At 48.1% G+C, this 26628-nt stretch overlaps 1 protein-coding gene across 1 annotated transcript in view; it reads left to right on the plus strand.

Annotated features, from left to right (window-relative positions):
- Positions 1-26323, plus strand: part of LOC147110875 (testis-expressed protein 264-like) — a 1120589-nt gene extending 1094266 nt beyond the window's left edge. Inside the window, exon 4 of the mRNA XM_086001246.1 lies at positions 25766-26323. Coding sequence (XP_085857372.1) covers positions 25766-26070 — 305 coding nt within the window. The 3' untranslated portion in view covers positions 26071-26323. The remainder of the gene's footprint in view (positions 1-25765) is intronic.
- The last annotated feature ends 305 nt before the right edge of the window (positions 26324-26628 follow it).

A 26628-nucleotide genomic window follows, 5' to 3' on the forward strand; every position in this document is an offset into this window, starting at 1 on the left:
CGCTATACCAGTGTCATATAACCCGTGCCTCATACACCCTCTCACATACCCTTGCTATACCCAGTGTCATATAACCCGTACCTCATACACCCCCTCACATACCCTCGCTATACCCAGTGTCATATAACCCGTACCTCATACACCCCCTCACATACCCTCACTATACCCAGTGTCATATAGCCCGTACCTCATACACCCCCCTCACATACCCTCGCTATACCCAGTGTCATATAACCCGTACCTCATACACCCCCTCACATACCCTCGCTATACCCAGTGTCATATAACCCGTGCCTCATACACCCCCTCACATGCCCTCGCTGTACCCAGTGTCATATAACCCGTACCTCATACACCCCCACACACACCCTCACTGTACCCAGTGTCATATAACCCGTGCCTCATACACCCCCTCACATACCCTCGCTATACCCAGTGTCATATAACCCGTACCTCATACACCCCCTCACATACCCTCACTGTACCCAGTGTCATATAATCCGTGCCTCATACACCCCGTCACATTCCCTCGCTGTATCCAGAGTCATATAACCCGTACCTCATACAACCCCCTCACATACCCTCGCTATACCCAGTGTCATATAACCCGTACCTCATACACCCCCTCACATACCCTCGCTATACCCAGTGTCATATAACCTGTACCTCATACACCCCCTCACATACCCTCACTGTACCCAGTGTCATATAACCCGTACCTCATACACCCCCTCACATACCCTCACTGTACCCAGTGTCATATAACCTGTACCTCATACACCCCCTCACATACCCTCGCTATACCCAGTGTCATATAACCCGTACCTCATACACCCCCTCACATACCCTCGCTATACCCAGTGTCATATAACCCGTGCCTCATACAGCCCCTCACATACCCTCGCTATACCCAGTGTCATATAACCCGTGCCTCATACACCCCCTCACATACACTCGCTATACCCAGTGTCATATAACCCGTACCTCATACACCCCCTCACATACCCTCGCTATAGCCAGCGTCATATAACCCGTGCCGCATACACCCCCTCACATACCCTCGCTATAACCAGTGTCATATAACCCGTACCTCATACACCCCCTCACATACCCTCGCTATACCCAGTGTCATATAACTCTTGCCTCATACACCCCCTCACATACCCTCACTATACCCAGTGTCATATAACCTGTACCTCATACACCCCCTCACATAACCTCGCTATACCCAGTGTCATATAACCCGTACCTCATACACCCCCTCACATATCCTCGCTATACCCAGTGTCATATAACCCGTGCCTCATACACCCCCTCACATACCCTCGCTATACCCAGTGTCATATAACCCGTACCTCATACACCCCCTCACATACCCTCGCTATAGCCAGTGTCATATAACCCGTGCCTCATACACCCCCTCACATACCCTCGCTATACTCAGTGTCATATAACCCGTACCTCATACACCCCCTCACATACCCTCGCTATACTCAGTGTCATATAACCCGTACCTGATACAACCCCTCACATACCCTCGCTATACTCAGTGTCATATAACGCATGCCTCATACACCCCCTCACATACCCTCGCTATACCCAGTGTCATATAACCCGTGCCTCATACACCCCCTCACATACCCTCGCTATACTCAGTGTCATATAACCCGTACCTCATACACCCCCTCACATACCTTCACTATACCCAGTGTCATATAACCCGTACCTCATGCACCCCCTCACATACCCTGACTGTACCCAGTGTCATATAACCCGTACCTCATACTCCCCCTCACATGCCCTCACTGTACCCAGTTTCATATAACCCGTGCCTCATACACCCCCTCACATACCCTCGCTATACCCAGTGTCATATAACCCGTACCTCATATACCCCCTCACATACACTCGCTACACCCAGTGTCATATAACCCGTACCTCATACACCCTCTCACATACCCTCGCTATACCCAGTGTCATATAACCCGTGCCTCATAGCCCCGCTCACATACCCTCGCCCTACACAGTGTCATATAACCCGTGCCTCATACACCCCCTCACATACCCTCGCTATACCCAGTGTCATATAACCCGTACCTCATACACCCCCTCACATACCCGCACTGTACCCAGTGTCATATAACCCGTACCTCATACCCCCTCACATGCCCTCACTGTACCCAGTGTCATATAACCCGTACCTCATATACCCCCTCACATACCCTCGCTATACCCAGTGTCATATAAGCCGTACCTCATACACCCCCTCACATGCCCTCGCTATACCCAGTGTCATATAACCCGTACCTCATACACCCCGTCACATACCCTCGCTATACCCAGTGTCATATAACCCGTACCTCATACACCCCCTCACATACCCTCGCTATACCCAGTGTCATATAACCCGTGCCTCATACACCCCCTCACATAGCCTCGCTATACCCAGTGTCATATAACCCGTACCTCATACACCCCCTCACATACCCACACTGTACCCAGTGTCATATAGCCCGTTCCTCATATACCCCCTCACATACCCTCGCTCTACTCAGTGCCATATAACCCGTACCTCATACACCCCCTCACATACCCTCACTATACCCAGTGTCATATAGCCCGTACCTCATACACCCCCCTCACGTACCCTCGCTATACCCAGTGTCATATAACCCGTACCTCATACACCCCCTCACATACCCTCGCTATACCCAGTGTCATATAACCCGTCCCTCATACACCCCCTCACATGCCCTCGCTATACCCAGTGTCATATAACCCGTACCTCATACACCCCGACACATACCCTCACTGAACCCAGTGTCATATAACCCGTGCCTGATACACCCCCTCACATACCCTCGCTATACCCAGTGTCATATAACCCGTACCGCATACACCCCCTCACATACCCTCACTGTACCCAGTGTCATATAACCCGTGCCTCATACACCCCGTCACATTCCCTCGCTGTACCCAGAGTCATATAACCCGTACCTCATACACCCCCCTCACATACCCTCGCTATACCCAGTGTCATATAACCCATACCTCATACACCCCCTCACATACCCTCGCTATACCCAGTGTCATATAACCTGTACCTCATACACCCCCTCACATACCCTCACTGCACCCAGTGTCATATAACCCGTACCTCATACACCCCCCTCACAAAGCCTCGCTATACCCAGTGTCATATAACCTTGTGCCTCATACACCCCCTCACATACCCTCGCGATATCCAGTGTCATATAACCCGTACCTCATACACCCCCTCACATACCCTCGTTATACCCAGTGTCATATAAGCCGTCCCTCATACACCCCCTCACATGCCCGCGCTATACCCAGTGTCATATAACCCGTACCTCATACACCCCGTCACATATCCTCGCTATACCCAGTGTCATATAACCCGTACCTCATACACCCCCCTCACATACCCTCGCTATACCCAGTGTCATATAACCCGTACCTCATACACCCCCTCACATACCCTCACTGTACCCAGTGTCATATAACCCGTTCCTCATATACCCCCTCACATACCCTCGCTATACTCGGTGTCATATAACCCGTACCTCATACACCCCCTCACATACCCACGCTATACCCGGTGTCATATAACCCGTGCCTCATACACCCCCTCACATACCCTCGCTACACCCAGTGTCGTATAACCCGTACCTCATACACCCCCTCACATACCCTCGCTATACTCAGTGCCATATAACCCGTACCTCATACACCCCCTCACATACCCTCACTATACCCAGTGTCATATAGCCCGTACCTCATACACCCCCCTCACGTACCCTCGCTATACCCAGTGTCATATAACCCGTACCTCATACACCCCCTCACATACCCTCGCTATACCCAGTGTCATATAACCCGTCCCTCATACACCCCCTCACATGCCCTCGCTATACCCAGTGTCATATAACCCGTACCTCATACACCCCGACACATACCCTCACTGAACCCAGTGTCATATAACCCGTGCCTGATACACCCCCTCACATACCCTCGCTATACCCAGTGTCATATAACCCGTACCGCATACACCCCCTCACATACCCTCACTGTACCCAGTGTCATATAACCCGTGCCTCATACACCCCGTCACATTCCCTCGCTGTACCCAGAGTCATATAACCCGTACCTCATACACCCCCCTCACATACCCTCGCTATACCCAGTGTCATATAACCCATACCTCATACACCCCCTCACATACCCTCGCTATACCCAGTGTCATATAACCTGTACCTCATACACCCCCTCACATACCCTCACTGCACCCAGTGTCATATAACCCGTACCTCATACACCCCCCTCACAAAGCCTCGCTATACCCAGTGTCATATAACCTTGTGCCTCATACACCCCCTCACATACCCTCGCGATATCCAGTGTCATATAACCCGTACCTCATACACCCCCTCACATACCCTCGTTATACCCAGTGTCATATAAGCCGTACCTCATACACCCCCTCACATGCCCGCGCTATACCCAGTGTCATATAACCCGTACCTCATACACCCCGTCACATATCCTCGCTATACCCAGTGTCATATAACCCGTACCTCATACACCCCCCTCACATACCCTCGCTATACCCAGTGTCATATAACCCGTACCTCATACACCCCCTCACATACCCTCACTGTACCCAGTGTCATATAACCCGTTCCTCATATACCCCCTCACATACCCTCGCTATACTCGGTGTCATATAACCCGTACCTCATACACCCCCTCACATACCCACGCTATACCCGGTGTCATATAACCCGTGCCTCATACACCCCCTCACATACCCTCGCTACACCCAGTGTCGTATAACCCGTACCTCATACACCCCCTCACATACCCTCGCTATACTCAGTGCCATATAACCCGTACCTCATACACCCCCTCACATACCCTCGCTATACCTAGTGTCATATAACCCGTACCTCATACACCCCCCTCACATACCCTCGCTGTACCCAGCGTCATATAACCCGTGCCTCATACACCCCCTCACATACCCTCACTATACCCAGTGTCATATAACCTTTACCTCATACACCCCCCTCACATAACCTCGCTATACCCAGTGTCATATAACTCTTGCCTCATACACCCCCTCACATACCCTCTCTATACCCAGTGTCATATAACCTGTACCTCATACAGCCCCTCACATAACCTCGCTATACCCAGTGTCATATAACCCGTACCTCATACACCCCCTCACATACCCTCGCTATACCCAGTGTCATATAACCCGTGCCTCATACACCCCCTCACATACCCTCACTATAGCCAGTGTCATATAACCCGTGCCTCATACACCCCCTCACATACCCTCGCTATACCCAGTGTCATATAACCCGTACCTCATACACCCCCTCACATACCCTCGCTATAGCCAGTGTCATATAACCCGTGCCTCATACACCCCCTCACATACCCTCGCTATACTCAGTGTCATATAACCCGTACCTCATACACCCCCTCACATACCCTCGCTATACTCAGTGTCATATAACCCGTACCTCATACACCCCCTCACATACCCTCGCTATACTCAGTGTCATATAACCCGTGCCTCATACACCCCCTCACATAACCTCGCTATACCCAGTGTCATATAACCCGTGCCTCATACACCCCCTCACATACCCTCTCTATACCCAGTGTCATATAACCCGTGCCTCATACACCCCCTCACATACCCTCACTATACCCAGTGTCATATAACCCGTACCTCATGCACCCCCTCACATACCCTGACTCTACCCAGTGTCATATAACCCGTACCTCATACACCCCCTCACATGCCCTCACTGTACCCAGTTTCATATAACCCGTGCCTCATACACCCCCTCACATACCCTCACTATACCCAGTGTCATATAACCCGTACCTCATACACCCCCTCACACACCCTCGCTATAACCAGTGTCATATAACCCGTACCTCATACACCCCCCTCACATACCCTCACTATACCCAGTGTCATATAACCTGTGCCTCATACACCCCCTCACATACCCTCGCTATACCCAGTGTCATATAACCTGTACCTCATACACCCCCCTCACATAGCCTCGCTATACCCAGTGTCATATAACCTTGTGCCTCATACACCCCCTCACATACCCTCGCTATATCCAGTGTCATATAACCCGTACCTCATAAACCCCCTCACATACCCTCGCTATCCCCAGTGTCATATAACCCGTACCTCATACACCCCCTCACATACCCTCGCTGTACCCAGTGTCATATAACCCGTGCCTCATACACCCCCTCACATACCCTCGCTATACCCAGTGTCTTATAACCTGTACCTCATACACCCCCCTCACATAGCCTCGCTATACCCAGTGTCATATAACCTTGTGCCTCATACACCCCCTCACATACCCTCGCTATACCCAGTGTCATATAACCCGTACCTCATACACCCCCCTCACATACCCTCGCTATACCCAGTGTCATATAACCCGTACCTCATACACCCCCTCACATACCCTCGCTGTACCCAGTGTCATATAACCCGTACCTCATACGCCCCCTCACATACCCTCGCTATACCCAGTGTCATATAACCTGTACCTCATACACCCAATTCAAATCGCTTTATTGGCATGATAAGTTACATCTTATGTTGCCAAATCATCAAAATACATTTATGGTTGAGCACATAAACGCAGTTCTATTCATACAGTGTATAAACAGGTATATCCCTGAGTGTATAAATATACATTCGCATTGTTTATATATATTCTTTTCTTAGTTTACTGGTTGTCCCTCTGTTCATGGCAAGCTGTAACATAGTGTGCCGCCAGTGTTACACAGCTTCTCTCCTCTCCCAGTAGGAATGGGAGTTTTTGGTTGTCATTCAGATTTCTGAATTCAGGGTATATTTGTGAGAATTTTTGGCAGAAATTCTCCCTGATGTCCTGATATTTTCCACAGGCTGTGAGGAAGTGCATCTCTGTCTCCACTACTCCCTGACAGCAGTGAGAGCATATCCTGTCTTCTCTTGGCAGCCTGGTCTGCCTGTGTCTGCCTTTTTCGATCGCTAGGCTATGTTCGCTAAGTCTGTACCTTGTCAAGGTTCTTCTCAGTTTGTTATCCTTTACCATGGTCAGGTAATCAGCTATGTTGTATTGTCTGTTTAGGGCCAAGTAGCAATTGAGTTTGCTTTGGGTTTTTGTTGTTTCTGCCCAATATGTCAGCTTTTTTCCTTTTGCTTAGCGACGATTGTGTTTGGTCGAATTCTCCTCACATACCCTCGCTATACTCAGTGTCATATAACCCGTGCCTCATACACCCCCTCACATACCCTCACTATACCCAGTGTCATATAACCCGTGCCTCATACAACCCCTCACATACCCTCGCTATACCCAGTGTCATATAACCCGTGCCTCATACACCCCCTCACATACCCTCACTATACCCAGTGTCATATAACCCGTACCTCATGCACCCCCTCACATACCCTGACTGTACCCAGTGTCATATAACCCGTACCTCATACACCCCCTCACATGCCCTCACTGTACCCAGTTTCATATAACCCGTGTCTCATACACCCCCTCACATACCCTCACTATACCCAGTGTCATATAACCCGTACCTCATACACCCCCTCACATACCCTCGCTATAACCAGTGTCATATAACCCGTACCTCATACACCCCCCTCACATACCCTCGCTATACCCAGTGTCATATAACCGGTGCCTCATACACCCCCTCACATGCCCTCGCTATACCCAGTGTCATATAACCTGTACCTCATACACCCCCCTCACATACCCTCGCTATACCCAGTGTCATATAACCCGTGCCTCATACTCCCCCTCACATACCCTCGCTATACCCAGTGTCATATAACCCGTACCTCATACACCCCCTCACATACCCTCACTGTACCCAGTGTCATATAACCCGTACCTCATACACCCCCTCACATAACCTCGCTGTACCCAGTGTCATATAACCCGTGCCTCATACACCCCCTCACATACCCTCACTATACCCAGTATCATATAACCTGTACCTCATACACCCCCTCACATACCCTCGCTATACCCAGTGTCATATAACCTGAACCTCATACACCCCCTCACATACCCTCGCTATACCCAGTGTCATATAACCCGTACCTCATACACCCCCTCACATACCCTCGCTATACTAGTGTCATATAACCCGTGCCTCATACACCCCCTCACATACCCTCGCTATACGCAGTGTCATATAACCTGTACCTCATACACCCCCTCACATACCCTCGCTATACCCAGTGTCATATAACCCGTACCTCATACACCCCCTCACATACCCTCGCTGTACCCAGTGTCATATAACCCGTACCTCATACACCCCCTCACATACCCTCGCTATACCCAGTGTCATATAACCCATGCCTCATACACCCCCCTCACATACCCTCGCTATACCCAGAGTCATATAACCCGTACCTCATACACCCCCCTCACATACCCTCGCTGTACCCAGTGTCATATAACCCGTACCTCATACAGCCCCCTCACATACCCTCGCTATACCCAGTGTCATATAACCCGCAGCTCATACACCCCCCTCACATACCCTCGCTGTACCCAGTGTCATATAACCCGTACCTCATACACCCCCTCACATACCCTCGCTATAACCAGTGTCATATAACCCGTGCCTCATACACCCCCTCACATGCCCTCACTATACCCAGTGTCATATAACCCGTACCTCATACACCCCCTCACATACGCTCACTGTACCCAGTGTCATATAAGCCGTACCTCATACACCCCCCTCACATACCCTCGCTATACCCAGTGTCATATAACCTGTATCTCATACACCTCCTCACGTACCCTCGCTATACCCAGTGTCATATAACCCATACCTCATACACCCCCTCACATACCCTCGCTATACCCTGTCATATAACCCGTGCCTCATACACCCCCTCACATACCCTCGCTGTACCCAGTGTCATATAACCCGTACCTCATACACCCCCTCACAGAACCTCGCTATACACAGTGTCATATAACCCGTACCTCATGCACTCCCTCACATACCCTCGCTATACCCAGTGTCATATAACCCGTACCTTATACACCCCCTAACAGACCCTCGCTATACCCAGTGTCATATAACCCTTACCTCATACACCCCCTCACATTCCCTCGCTATACCCAGTGTCATATAACCCGTACCTCATACACCCCCTCACATTCCCTCGCTATACCCAGTGTCATATAACCTGTACCTCATACACCCCCTCACATACCCTCGCTATACCCAGTGTCATTTAACCCGTACCTCATACACCCCCTCACATACCCTCGCTATACCCAGTGTCATAGAACCCGTACCTCATACACCCCCTCACATACCCTCGCTATACCCAGTGTCATATAACCCGTACCTCATACACCCCCTCACATACCCTCACTGTACCCAGTGTCATATAACCCATACCTCATACACCCCCTCACATACCCTGGCTATACCCAGTGTCATATAACCCGTACCTCATACACCCCCTCACATACCGTCGCTTTACCCAGTGTCAAATAACCCGTGCCTCATACACCCCCTCACATACCCTCGCTATACCCAGTGTCATATAACCCGTACCTCATACACCCCCTCACATACGCTCACTGTACCCAGTGTCATATAACCCGTACCTCATACAACCCCTCACATACCCTCGCCATACCCAGTGTCATATAACCTGTATCTCATACACCCCCTCACATACCCTCACTATACCCAGTGTCATATAACCCATACCTCATACACCCCCTCACATACCCTCGCTATACCCAGTGTCATATAACCTGTATCTCATACACCCCCTCACATACCCTCGCTATACCCAGTGTCATATAACCTGTATCTCATACACCCCCTCACATACCCTCGCTATACCCAGTGTCATATAACCCGTACCTCATACACCGCCTCACACACTCTCGCTATACCCAGTGTCATATAACCCGTACCTCATACACCCCCTCACATACCCTCGCTATACCCAGTGTCATATAACCTGTATCTCATACACCCCCTCACATACCCTCGCTATACCCAGTGTCATATAACCCATACCTCATACACCGCCTCACATACCCTCGCTGTACCCAGTGTCATATAATCCGTACCTCATACACCCCTTCACATACCCTCGCTATACCCAGTGTCATATAACCCGTACCTCATACACCCCCTCACATACCCTCGCTATACCCAGTGTCATAGATCCCGTACCTCATACACCCCCTCACATACCCTCGCTAAACCCAGTGTCATTTAACCTGTACCTCATACACCCCCTCACATACCCTCGCTATACCCAGTGTCATATAACCCGTATCTCATACACCCCCTCACATACCCTTGCTGTACCCAGTGTCATATAACCCGTGCCTCATACACCCCCTCACATACCCTCACTATACCCAGTGTCATATAACCTGTACCTCATGCACCCCCTCACATACCCTCGCTATACCCAGTGTCATATAACCCGTGCCTCATACACCCCCTCACATGCCCTCACTGTACCCAGTGTCATATAACCCATACCTCATACACCCCCTCACATACCCTCGCTATACCCAGTGTCATATAAGCCGTGCCTCATACACCCCCTCACATACCCTCGCTATACCCAGTGTCAGATAACCCGTACCTCATACACCCCCTCACATACCCTCACTGTACCCAGTGTCATATAACCCGTACCTCATACACCCCCTCACATACCCTCGCTATACCCAGTGTCATATAACCCGTGCCTCATACACCCCCTCACATACCCTCGCTATACCCAGTGTCATATAACCCATACCTCATACACCGCCTCACATACCCTCGCTGTACCCAGTGTCATATAATCCGTACCTCATACACCCCCTCACATACCCTCGCAATACCCAGTGTCATATAACCCGTGCCTCATACACCCCCCTCACATACCCTCGTTATACCCAGTGTCATATAACCCGTGCCTCATACACACCCTCACATACCCTCACTGTACCCAGTGTCATATAACCCATACCTCATACACCCCCTCACATACCCTCGCTATACCCAATGTCATATAAGCCGTGCCTCATACACCCCCTCACATACCCTCGCTATACCCAGTGTCATATAACCCGTACCTCATACACCCCCTCACATACCCTCACTGTACCCAGTGTCATATAACCCGTACCTCATACACCCCCCTCAGATACCCTCGCTATACCCAGTGTCATATAACCTGTACCTCATACACCCCCTCACATACCCTCGCTATACCCAGTGTCATATAACCCATACCTCATACACCCCCTCACATACCCTCGCTTTACCCAGTGTCATATAACCCGTGCCTCATACACCCCCTCACATACCATCGCTGTACCCAGTGTCATATAACCCGTACCTCATACACCCCCTCACATACCCTCGCTATACCCAGTGTCATATAACCTGTACCTCATACACCCCCTCACATACCCTCGCTATACCCAGTGTCATATAACCCGTACCTCATACACCCCCTCACATAGCCTCGCTATACCCAGTGTCATATAACCCGTACCTCATACACCCCCTCACATAGCCTCGCTATACCCAGTGTCATAGAACCCGTGCCTCATACACCCCCTCACATACCTTCGCTATACCCAGTGTCATTTAACCCGTAACTCATACACCCCGTCACATACCCTCGCCATACCCAGTGTCATATAACCCGTACCTCATACACCCCCTCATATACCCTCGCTGTACCCAGTGTCATATAACCCATACCTCATACACCCCCTCACATACCCTCGCAAAACCCAGTGTCATATAACGCGTACCTCATACACCCCCTCACATAATCTCGCTAAATCCAGTGTCATATAACCCGTACCTCATACACCCCCTCACATACCCTCGCTATACCCAGTGTCATATAACCCGTACCTCATACACCCCCTCACATACCCTCGCTATAGCCAGTGTCATATAACCCGTAACTCATACACCCCCTCACATACCCTCACTGTACACAGTGTCATATAACCCGTACCTCATACACCCCCTCACATACCCTCGCTATACTAAGTGTCATATAACCAGTACCTCATACACCCCCTCACATACACTCGCTATACCCAGTGTCATATAACCCGTACCTCATACACCCACTCACATACACTCGCTATACCCAGTGTCATATAACCCGTGCCTCGTACACCCCCTCACATACCCTCGCTATACCCAGTGTCATATAACCCGTACCTCATACACCCCCTCAGATACCCTTGCTATACCCAGTGTCATATAACCCGTACCTCACACACCCCCTCACATACCCTTGCTATACCCAGTGTCATATAACCCGTACCTCATACAGCCCCTTCACATACCCTCGCTATACCCCGTGTCATATAACCCGTACCTCATTCACCCCCTCACATACCCTCGCTATACGCAGTGTCATATAACCCGTACCTCATACATACCCTCACATACCTTCGCTATACCAGTGTCATATAACCCGTGCCTCATACACCCCCTCACATACCCTCGCTATACCCAGTGTCATGTAACCCGTACCTCATACACCCACTCACATACCCTCGCTATACCCAATGCCATATACCCCGTACCTCATACACCCCCCTCACATACCCTCGCTATACCCAGTGTCATATAACCCGTACCTCATACACCCCCTCACATACCCTCGCTGTACCCAGTGTCATATAACCCGTACCTCATACACCCCCTCACATACCCTCGCGACACCCAGTGTCATATAACCCGTACCTCATACATACCCTCACATACCCTCGCTAGACCCAGTGTCATATAACCCGTACCTCATACACGCCCTCACATACCCTCGCTATACCAGTGTCATATAACCCGTGCCTCATACACCCCCTCACATACCCTCGCTATACCCAGTGTCATATAACCCGTACCTCATACACCCCCTCACATACCCTCGCTATACCCAATGTCATATAACCCGTACCTCATACACCCCCCTCACATACCCTCGCTATACCCAGTGTCATATAACCCGTACCTCATACACCCCCCTCACATACCCTCGCTATACCCAGTGCCATATAACCAGTGCCTCATACACCCCCTCACATACCCTCGCTATACCCAGTGTCATATAACCCGTACCTCATACACCCCCTCACATACCCTCGCTATACCCAGTGTCATATAACCCGTACCTCATACACCCCCTCACATACCCTCGCTATACCCAGTGTCATATAACCCGTACCTCATACACCCCCTCACATACCCTCGCTATACCCAGTGTCATATAACCCGTGCCTCATACACCCCCTCACATGCCCTCGCTATACCCAGTGTCATATAACCCGTACCTCATACACCCCCACACATACCCTCACTGTACCCAGTGTCATATAACCCGTACCTCATACACCCCCCACATACGCTCACTGTACCCAGTGTCATATAACCCGTACCTCATACACCCCCCTCACATACCCTTGCTATACCCAGTGTCATATAACCCGTACCTCATACACCCCCCTCACATACCCTCGCTCTACCCAGTGTCATATAACCTGTATCTCATACACCCCCTCACATACCCTAGCTCTCCCCAGTGTCATATAACCCATACCTCATACACCCCCTCACATACCCTCGCTATACTAAGTGTCATATAACCCGTACCTCATATACCCCCTCACGTACCCTCGCTATACCCAGTGTCATATAACCCGTACCTCATACACCCACTCACATACACTCGCTATACCCAGTGTCATATAACCCGTGCCTCGTACACCCCCTCACATACCCTCGCTATACCCAGTGTCACATAACCCGTACCTCATACACCCACTCACATACACTCGCTATACCCAGTGTCATATAAGCCGTACCTCATACACCCCCTCACATACCCTTGCTATACCCAGTGTCATATAACCCGTACCTCATACACCCCCTCACATACCCTCGCTATACCCAGTGTCATATAACCCGTACCTCATACACCCCCTTCACATACCCTCGCTATACACAGTTTCATATAACCCGTACCTCATACACCCCCTCACATACCCTCGCTATACCCAGTGCCATATAACCCGTACCTCATACATACACTCACATACCCTCGCTATACCCTGTGTCATATAACCCGTACCTCATACACCCCCTCACATACCCTCGCTATACCAGTGTCATATAACCCGTGCCTCATACACCCCCTCACATACCCTCGCTATACCCAGTGTCATATAACCCGTACCTCATACACCCACTCACATACCCTCGCTATACCCAATGTCATATAACCCGTACCTCATACACCCCCCTCACATACCCTCGCTATACCCAGTGTCATATAACCCGTACCTCATACACCCCCTCACATACCCTCGCTATACCTAGTGTCATATAACCCGTACCTCATACACCCACTCACATACTCTCGCTATACCCAGTGTCATATAACCCGTACCTCATACACCCCCTCACATACCCTCGCTATACCAGTGTCATATAACCCGTGCCTCATACACCCCCTCACATACCCTCGCTGTACCCAGTGTCATATAACCCGTACCTCATACACCCCCTCACATACCCTCGCTATACCAGTGTCATATAACCCGTACCTCATACACCCCCTCACATACCCTCGCTATACCCAGTGTCATATAACCCGTACCTCATACACCCCCTCACATACCCTCGCTATAACCAGTGTCATATAACCCGTGTCTCATACACCCCCTCACATGCGCTCTCTGTACCCAGTGTCATATAACCCGTACCTCATACACCCCCTCACATACGCTCACTGTACCCAGTGTCATATAACCCGTACCTCATACACCCCCTCACATACGCTCACTGTACCCAGTGTCATATAACCCGTACCTCATACACCCCCCTCACATACCCTCGCTATACCCAGTGTCATATAACCTGTATCTCATACACCTCCTCACGTGCCCTCGCTATACCCAGTGTCATATAACCCATACCTCATACACCCCCTCACATACCCTCGCTATACCCTGTGTCATATAACCCGTGCCTCATACACCCCCTCACATACCCTCGCTGTACCCAGTGTCATATAACCCGCACCTCATACACCCCCTCACATACCCTCGCTATACCCTGTGTCATATAACCCGTGCCTCATACACCCCCTCACAGACCCTCGCTATACACCGTGTCATATAACCCGTACCTCATGCACCCCCTCACATACCCTCGCTATACCCAGTGTCATATAACCCGTACCTCATACACCCCCTAACATACCCTCGCTATACCCAGTGTCATATAACCCGTACCTCATACACCCCCCTCACATACCCTCACTGTACCCGGTGTCATATAACCCGTACCTCATACACCCCCTCACATACCCCGCTATACCCAGTGTCATATAACCCGTACGTCATACACCCCCTCAAATACCGTCGCTATACCCAGTGTCATATAACCCGTGACTCATACACCCCCTCACAAACCCTCGCTATACCCAGTGTCATTTAACCCGTACCTCATACACCCCCTCACATACCCTCGCTGTACCCAGTGTCATATCACCCGTACCTCATACACCCCCTCACATACCCTCGCTATACCAGTGTCATATAACCCGTACCTCAGACACCCCCTCACATACCCTCGCTATACCCAGTGTCATATAACCCGTACCTCATACACCCCCTCACATACCCTCGCTATACCCAGTGTCATATAACCCGTACCTCATACACCCCCCTCACATACCCTCGCCATACCCAGTGTCATATAACCCGTACCTCATACACCCCCTCACATACCCTCACTGTACCCAGTGTCATATAACCCGTACCTCATACACCCCCTCACATACCCTCACTCTACACTGTGTCATATAACCTGTACCTCATACACCCCCTCACATACCCTCACTGTACCCAGTGTCATATAACCCGTACCTCATACACCCCCTCACATACCCTCACTCTACACAGTGTCATATAACCCGTACCTCATACACCCCCTCACATACCCTCGCTATACCCAGTGTCATATAACCCGTACCTAATAACCCCCTCACATACCCTCGCTATACCCAGTGTCATATAACCCGTACCTCATACACCCCCGCACATACTCTCGCTATACCCAGTGTCATATATCCTGTACCTCATACAACCCCCTCACATACCCTCGCTATACACAGTGTCATATAACCCGTACCTCATACACCCTCTCACATACCCTTGCTATACCCAGTGTCATATAACCCGTACCTCATACACCCCCTCACATACCCTCTCTATACCCAGTGTCATATAACCCGTACCTCAAACACCCCCTCACATACCCTCGCTGTACCCAGTGTCATATAACCCGTACCTCATATACCCCCTCACATACCCTCGCTATACTCAGTGCCATATAACCCGTACCTCATACACCACCCTCACATACCCTCGCTATACCCAGTGTCATATAACCCGTACCTCATACACCCCCTCACATACCCTCGCTATACCCAGTGTCATATAACCCGTACCTCATACACCCCCTCACATACCCTCGCTATACCCAGTGTCATATAACCCGTACCTCATACACCCCCTCACATACTCTCGCTATACCCAGTGTCATATAACCCGTACCTCATACACCCCCTCACATACCCTCGCTATACCCAGTGTCATATAACCCGTGCCTCATACACCCCCTCACATACCCTCGCTATACCCAGTGTCATATAACCCGTACCTCATACACCCCCTCACATACACTCGCTATACCCAGTGTCATATAACCCGTACCTCATACACCCCCTCACATTCAATTCAATTCAATTCAAATCGCTTTATTGGCATGATAAGTTACATCTTATGTTGCCAAAGCATCAAAATACATTTATGGTTTTGCACATAAACGCAGTTCTATTCATACAGTGTATAAACAGGTATATCCCTGAGTGTATAAATATACATTCGCATTGTTTATATATATTCTTTTCTTAGTTTACTGGTTGTCCCTCTGTTCATGGCAAGCTGTAACATAGTGTGCCGCCAGTGTTACACAGCTTCTCTCCTCTCCCAGTAGGAATGGGAGTTTTTGGTTGTCATTCAGATTTCTGAAATCAGGGCATATTTGTGAGAATTTTTGGTAGAAATTCTCCCTGATGCCCTGATATTTTCCGCAGGCTGTGAGGAAGTGCATCTCTGTCTCCACTACTCCCTGACTGCAGTGAGAGCATATCCTGTCTTCTCTTGGCAGCCTGGTCTGCCTGTGTCTGCCTTTTTCGATCGCTGGGCTATGTTCGCTAAGTCTGTACCTTGTCAAGGTTCTTCTCAGTTTGTTATCCTTTACCATGGTCAGGTAATCAGCTATGTTGTATTGTCTGTTTAGGGCCAAGTAGCAATTGAGTTTGCTTTGGGTTTTTGTTGTTTCTGCCCAATATGTCAGATATTTTTCCTTTTGCTTAGCGACGATTGTGTTGGGTCGAATTCTTTGTGTTACCCTGTCACTGTCCTGGGGCTGGTTATTGTTAGTATTGTTAGTAGTTACTTCACTGAGTCCCAGGACTAGTTGACTGAGGGTATTCTTCTTTATGGTCAGCTCTTGGCATTTCAGGGCGTCGTAGTGATAGCATTGGGGATTGCTCATTTGTAGGTGATTCCAAAATTTGGTGGCTCTTTTTTGGATAGTGATTATTAATGGATATTGGCCTAGTTCCGCCCTGCATGCATTGTTTACTGTTTTCCTTTGAGTCCGGAGGATACTTTTACAGAATTCTGCATGTAGGATCTCAATTGGGTGTTTGTCCCATTTTGCAAATTCTTGTTGAGTTAGCGGTCCCCATACCTCACTGCCATAGAGTGCAATTGGTTCAATTACTGATTTGAAAATTTTGAGCCAAATGCTAATTGGGATTTCTATTTGGATTGATTTTTTGATGGCATAGAAAGCCCTTCTAGCTTTCTCTTTCAGTTCATTCACAGCCAGTTTGAAGTTTCCCGTAGAACTGATTTTTAAGCCCAAGTATGTGTAGTTAGTGGTTTGTTCAATTTTGGTTGTTCCGACTGTGAAATTTATTTTGGGTCCCTGATGTTTGGATATTTGCTGGAACACAAGGACTTTGGTTTTTTGGGGATTTATTGTCAGGGCCCAAGTCTGGCAGTACGACTCCAGCAGGTCCAGGTTCTGCTGTAGCCCCTCTTTAGTTGGTGACAGCAGAACCAGGTCGTCTGCATAGAGGAGGAATTTAACCTTGGATTCATATAGGGTGAGGCCGGGTGCTGTAGATTGTTCAAGTAGTTTTGCCAATCCATTTATGTAAATATTAAAGAGTATCGGTGAGATTGGCGAGCCCTGTGTCACCCCCCGCCCCTGTGGGAAGTATTTTGTTTGTTTGTCTCCAATTTTAACTGCACATTTGTTGTTTGTATACATTGATTTAATTACATCATATGTTTTCCCTCCTACCCCGCTTTCGATAAGTTTCAGGAATAAACTGTCATGCCAGATGGAGTCGAAAGCCTTCTGGAAATCTACAAAGCATGCGTAGATTTTGCTTTTGTTATGGTGAACGTGTTTGTCAATTAGGGTCTGTAGGGTGAAGATATGATCGGATGTTCTATAGTTTGGCAGGAATCCAATTTGGCTTTTACTCAAGACATTGTGCTCCTCAAGGAAGTTTATAAGACTTTTGTTTATGATGCAACAGAATACCTTCCCCAGGTTACTGTTTACACAGATGCCTCGATAGTTGTTTGGGTCGATTTTGTCCCCACTTTTGTATATGGGCGTTATGAGTCCTTTGTTCCAGATATCAGGGAAATAACCGACACTCAGAACCAAGTTGAAGAGTTTTAGGATAGCCAGTTTCATTTTGTTGTCTGTGTGTTTAATCATCTCGTTTAGTATGCCGTCTGTCCCGCAGGCTTTTCCTGGCCGCAGGTCCTTGAGTTTTTCAAGAAGTTCTTTTTCTGTTATTATGGCGTCTAGCGGGTTTTGGTTATCTTTTATGGCCATTTCTAGCTTTTCCAGTTTTTTGCATATTTGGTGTTGCTCTGGTCTTAGTGTGTTTTTCTGGTATAATTTTTCAAAGTGGTTTACCCATGTGTCCCCATTTTGAATGGCCAAATCGCTATACTGAGTGTCATATAACCCGTGCCTCATACACCCCCTCACATACCCTCGCTATACCCAGTGTCATATAACCCGTACCTCATACACCCCCTCACATACCCTCGCTCTACACAGTGTCATATAACCCGTACCTCATACACCCCCTCACAGACGCTCGCTATACCCAGAGTCATATAACCTGTACCTCATACACCCCCTCACATACCCTCACTGTACCCAGTGTCATATAACCCGTACCTCATACACCCCCTCACATACCCTAACTGTACCCAGTGTCATATAACCTGTACCTCATACACCCCCTCACATACCCTCACTGTACCCAGTGTCATATAACCTGTACATCATACACCCCCTCACATACCCTCGCTATACCCAGTGTCATATAACCCGTACCTCATACACCCCCTCACGTACCCTCGCTATACTCAGTGTCATATAACCCATACCTCATACACCCCCTCACATACTCTCGCTATACCCAGTGTCATATAACCCGTACCTCATACACCCACTCACATACCCTCACTGTACCCAGTGTCATATAACCCGTGCCTCATACCCCCCCTCACATCCCCTCGCTATACCCAGTGTCATATAACCCGTACCTCATACACCCCCTCACATACCCTCGCTATACCCAGTGTCATATAACCTGTACCTCATGCACCCCCTCACATACCCTCGCTATACCCAGTGTCATATAACCTGTACCTCATGCAACCCCTCACATACCCTCGCTATACCCAGTGTCATATAACCCGTGCCTCATACACCCCCTCACATACCCTCACTGTACCCAGTGTCATATAACCCATACCTCATACACCCCCTCACATACTCTCACTATAACCAGTGTCATATAACCCGTACCTCATACACCCCCTCACATACCCTCGCTATACCCAGTGTCATATAACCCGTACCTCATACACCCCCTCACATACCCTCGCTATACCCAGTGTCATATAACCCGTGCCTCATACACCCCCTCACATACCCTCGCTGTACCCAGTGTTATATAACCCGTACCTCATACACCCCCCTCACATACCCTCGCTATACCCAGTGTCATATAACCCGTACCTCATACACCCCCTCACGTACCCTCGCTATACTCAGTGTCATATAACCTGTACCTCATACACCCCCTCATATACCCTCGCTATTCCCAGTGTCATATAACCCGTACCTCATACACCCCCTCACATACCCTCGCTATACCCAGTGTCATATAACCTGTACCTCAAACACCCCCTCACATACCCTCGCTATACCCAGTGTCATATAACCTGTACCTCATACACCCCCCTCACATACCCTCGCTATACCCAGTGTCATATAACCCGTACCTCATACACCCCCTCACATACCCTCGCTATACTCAGTGTCATATAACCTGTCCCTCATACACCCCCTCACATACCCTCTTTATACCCAGTGTCATATAACCCGTGCCTCATACACCCCCTCACATACCCTCGCTATACCCAGTGTCATATAACCCGTACCTCATACACCCCCTCACATACCCTCGCTATACCCAGTGTCATATAACCCGTACCTCATACACCCCACTAACATACCCTCACTGTACCCAGTGTCATATTACCTGTACCTCATACACCCCCTCACATACCCCGCTATACCCAGTGTCATATAACCTGTACCTCATACACCCCCTCAAATACCCTCGCTATACCCAGTGTCATATAACCCGCGCCTCATACACCCCCTCACATACCCTCGCTATACCCAGTGTCATTTAACCCGTACCTCATACACCCCCTCACATACCCTCGCTGTACCCAGTGTCATATAACCCGTACCTCATACACCCCCTCACATACCCTCGCTATACCAGTGTCATATAACCCGTACCTCATACACCCCCTCACATACCCTCGCTATACCCAGTGTCATATAACCCGTACCTCATACACCCCCTCACATACCCTCGCTATACCCAATGTCATATAACCCGTACCTCATACACCCCTTCACATACCTTCGCTATACCCAGTGTCATATAACCCGTACCTCATACACCCCCTCACATACCCTAACTGTACCCTGTGTCATATAACCTGTACCTCATACACCCCCTCACATACCCTCACTGTACCCAGTGTCATATAACCTGTACATCATACACCCCCTCACATACCCTCGCTATACCCAGTGTCATATAACCCGTACCTCATACACCCCCTCACATACCCTCGCTATACTCAGTGTCATATAACCCATACCTCATACACCCCCTCACATACCCTCGCTATACCCAGTGTCATATAACCCGTACCTCATACACCCCCTCACATACCCTCGCTATACCCAGTGTCATATAACCTGTACCTCATGCACCCCCTCACATACCCTCGCTATACCCAGTGTCATATAACCTGTACCTCATACACCCCCTCACATACCCTCGCTATACCCAATGTCATATAACCCGTACCTCATATACCCCCTCACATACCCTCGCTATACCCAGTGTCATATAACCCGTACCTCATACACCCCCCTCACATACCCTCGCCATACCCAGTGTCATATAACCCGTACCTCATACACCCCCTCACATACCCTCACTGTACCCAGTGTCACATAACCCGTACCTCATACACCCCCTCACATACCCTCACTCTACACAGTGTCATATAACCTGTACCTCATACACCCCCTCACATACCCTCACTGTACCCAGTGTCATATAACCCGTACCTCATACACCCCCTCACATACCCTCACTCTACACAGTGTCATATAACCCGTACCTCATACACCCCCTCACATACCCTCGCTATACCCAGTGTCATATAACCCGTACCTCATACACCCCCTCACATACCCTCGCTATACCCAGTGTCATATAACCCGTACCTCATACACCCCCTCACATACCCTCGCTATACCCAGTGTCATATATCCTGTACCTCATCCATTCTCTGTATAACACATTAACACCTATCAAAGAATGAATACTGGTTCTTTTTACTCTGATTGCGAATAACTATATAATAACCGACAGGTACCAGAGACATTGTCTTTCCATCAGGCACCTCCTTCACGTGACTTCTGTAGTGTTGGGGCTCCCAGTGTTGTGGAACCCATTTTGTTTTCACTGCGGCAGCTATAAGAACACAGATAGCAAAGCATGAGCAACATTCCAACTCTAATAGTCTGACCACAGACCTTCCCTGAGATCAAGGGAGAGAGTCCATGCAGGGTAGTAACACCTCCAGCCCCCAGCCAGTAAAACGGCAGCCACTCAGCTGGAGGCACTGAGATGCTTTATTTTACCAGTCTGCTTCCAGTATCTTATGTTCATTAATAAATAGACATTCTTATTATGAACACAGCTAGCTTTTGCTAGACACTTTTATTGAGCACATGTGGACTAGGTAGAGTACCTGTAGAGGCTTCCATCTTGACTGCTGCCTTGTGTGTAGCCTAGTGCCTCATGGGTAATGTAGTCTTAATATACATACAGCTGGGTAGTGTAGTCTTATACATACAGCTATATACAGCTCTACGGCTCCACCTAGTGTCCACTATAGAATGACATGTTATTGATCATTACATCCCCCTTTCTTTGAGGTTTAACAAAATCAATATCAATCAACTTTCAAGTAAACAATAAAGATAATATCAGTAACACTTTTGTTAGTGCTCTATAAACATAAACATTTTCAAAACAGTCAACACATTTTCAAAGCTTTACATTGTACTCAAAGATTAAGTCTATCAGGCTCTTTTACTTCACGTGTGGATCTTCTCAACACGGGTAAGTCTGATGTGTCATCATGAGATTGTTCTTGCAGTGAATGACAAGATGCAGTTGCGGCATTGTCATCAATCTGCTCTTGTATAGATCGAGGTCTCTTTGCGATCTTTGCTTGGAGAGGGTTTCAGTGTTTCCTTCACTCTTCATGCCATAACTCTCAATGTAGTCAATGCACTCTCGAAAAACTGCTGGCATTGGATCCCATCATACAGCATAGTCCTCTCAGCAGCCTCAGCTAATGGAACACCAAAGATTGGCCTGAGGGAAGAAGGAGTATCCACCGGAACTGCTTCCTGCTCTGGTGCAGGCTTCTTCTTTTTCTTTTTCTCTTTCCACTGCTTAACAACATCTGCTGCGGTTATATCTTTGGACTTTTTCTCCTTGTGTTTTTCCTCTTTGTGCTTTTCTTCCTTTGGCTTCTCTTTGACCTTGAAGTATTTTTCTTTCTTCTTGGAGAAACTAGGCTTTTTGAAGACATGGATACCCTTTGGCCTTTTCATCCTTGATGGGCTCTCTGCTTCATCACCTGAGTCATCTGGTCTGCTTATGGCACAGTTTATACGGTAGACTCTCTTGACCAGTTCTAAGTCTTCACAAGCTTTGTCACCTAGTATCGAATCAAGTCTTTCAGCCACAACAGAAAACATGAAATGATGCACTTTGTCTTTGACTGTCACTTTAAGTCTGCATACACCTAAGCACTCTATTTTCTGTCCATTATAGTCCTTCAGTAGTACTGACTTTTTCTGTATTTTGGGCTTTTCTTTCATTTTGTTAATGTCACTCATACTGATTAAGTTTGCTTTTGCCCCAGTGTCTAGTTTCAAGGTAACTAATGCTCCATTTACCTGCAGTGGGATCATCCATTTGTCCACTTTTACTGCATTAACTTTATGTTCAGCATTGTCCATTTCTGAGGGCTGCACATTTTCTGTATCCTTTTTGATATCGTCACATGACACCATTCGTACAAAAAATGTCTCACTTAAATCAGTGTCCTCAATTACATTAACTCATTGCCCTTTCTAGTTTTTACTTTTGAAAAGCATTGTTTGGCAAAGTGATTCTTTCCATTACACTTTGTGCACATTTTTCCAAATGCTGGGCATTGTCTTAACTGGTGTTTGTAACCACAGCGTTTACAATTAAAAATTTCATCCTCCGATTGCTTTTCATTTCTGTTCTGCCCACGTTTCTTCCCCTTGTAGGACACAGCACCGACAGCAGCATTATCACTCATTACAATCGCATCATTATTGATTTCACTGAAAGTCTTCACGTGCTTTCGAGCTAGCTCGCTGGCTTGGCATATTTTCACCGCATTTTCCAAATTTAGTTTGGTTTCTCTCAACAGACGTTCCCTAACTTTTTTATCATGAATACCAAACACAATCTGGTCACGAATCATGGATGCTTTGAGCTCAGAGAAATTACATGTCTGTGCTTTCAGTTTCAGATCAGTTATAAAGCTATCAAAAGTCTCATTTTGTTGCTGTGTCCGAGAACGGAAGATGTATCTTTCATACGTCTCATTCTTTTTGGGAGAGCAATGTGCATCAAATTTTTTTAGCACATCTTCTAATTTTTCTCTGTTCTCCTCTGGATTAAATACAAATGTATTAAATACCTCTATCGCCTGTGGGCCTGCAACCGTAAGCAGCAATGCTATTTTTCTTGCGTCTGGCTTCGTACCGAATCCGATGGCTGCAGTGTAGAGTTTGAATTGTTGTTTATAAGTCTGCCAATTGTAGTCGATTTTTCCTGTGAGTTTCAAACGCTCTGGTGGCTTCAAATTCTCCATTTTGCTTTTCACAATTTTCAGCAGATCTTCACCATCCTGGTACCATCTTATGTTCATTAATAAATAGACATTCTTATTATGAACACAGCTAGCTTTTGCTAGACACTTTTATTGAGCACATGTGGACTAGGTACAGTATCTGTAGAGGCTTCCATCTTGACTGCTGCCTTGTGGGTAGCCTAGTGCCTCATGGGTAATGTAGTCTTAATATACATACAGCTGGGTAGTGTAGTCTTATACATACAGCTATATACAGCTCTACAGCTCCACCTAGTGTCCACTATAGAATGACATGTTATTGATCATTACACAGTAGAGGACCTCGAGGTGCCCTTCTCCCCTCTCCACTGTTCTCACTTCCCAGCATTGCCCTCCCTTAAATGCTAAGTATTAACAGAGCCGATGAATACCACATAAAAGTGGAGTTTGGAGAGAAAGTTGGGATGCTTATATTAGTGGCTGTAGGCTGTTTCGGTACAGCTGCCCATGTCTGTCCTCTGTGGGTTATAACTGTGAAAGCACCTCCAAATAGTTCCTGCTCCCTTCAACCAGGGGCCATTTGCTCTGGAGGCAGCAGCTCCCAGCCGGTCAGCCCAACCGCCGATTCCCAGCAACTTCACTTTCAGGTTACAACTGGCTGTGTGAAACCTGGACATCTCTTCCATTCTGTTTTCTATCTCCCCCTCCACACCACCCTTATCTCCCATTCGGCAATATCCTCATCCTCTTGTAAAGCATCCGAAGATATTCTTCTGCATGAAGGGTGCAGTGAAATGCAGGTTGTTGTGTTTGGGCAGAGTCTATGATCTGATCTGTTGCAGGACACAGACAGAAGAAGCTGAATGGTTTTCATTATCTTGTATTTTTTTATATGGGAAAAGCTGCTGTAAAATGTGCATTGATGATGTCGGTATATATTTGGTATCAATCTTGGCCAACCTTTTCTCTTTTTACTTCAGGTGCAGATTCATTCAGTGACAACAGCTCGGTGACTTACGAGGCCTACACAGAGAGCAGAGAACCATCACTAGCAATGTCGGTCACTCCCAGCCTGACTGACAGGGAGCCCGAGGACAGCGACAACAGGAGTGACAGAAGCGAGTCAGTGGCGAGCGGATCATCCTTTGAGGAACTTGACCTGGAAGCACACGATAATGGGGAACGGCCTGGGGTCACTCAGCAGGGCTCCAAGGCCAAGAAGGAGCTGGATCAACTGACAGAAACAAAGAAATCTTTGGCTATCAGGAGAATAGAGGAAGAATAAAAATAGAAGGAATATGTAATGATCCTGTTGGGACCACGTATACAATTTGACCTGGCATATTTCCTGTGTCCATTGATTACTGAAGGCTTGCTGCAACTCCAGAAAAATGTAGTAGTTAACCAATCAAATAGCTTGAAATTATGGTTTGAAGATGGGAGCTTGTATCAGTGTGTATACAATGCTGTATTCACAAACTTGAGCAACATTAGTCATTTTTTAAATAAATTCAAATAACTTTGTTTTAACAATTAAAGATGAGTTCTATATTTCGATATCTCCTCTTGCACTTCAGCAACAGTTCCATTTCATTCCCCCCCCCCCCCATTGTTTTGGGGATTTGGAGTTTCCCGACTTTTTTCACTCGTCCACAAGAGGCGCTGTCACATACTGCTGAACCAGCGCCACCTGTTTGGCCTGTATGAATGTCATGGGCGGGAGGTTTGGAAAGGGCCTGTTTCTCCTTTTTCAATGTCATGGGTTTGAACCAAACAAATCAACATTATAAATAGCTTATGTACCTCTGGGAGTTAACCATTTGTAAGCTGAATCTTGCATTTA

This window comes from Somniosus microcephalus, chromosome 11 (genome assembly GCF_052327205.1).
Source record: "Somniosus microcephalus isolate GS21.2 chromosome 11, FLI_Smic_1.0, whole genome shotgun sequence".
In the NCBI taxonomy this organism is placed as follows: domain Eukaryota; kingdom Metazoa; phylum Chordata; class Chondrichthyes; order Squaliformes; family Somniosidae; genus Somniosus; species Somniosus microcephalus.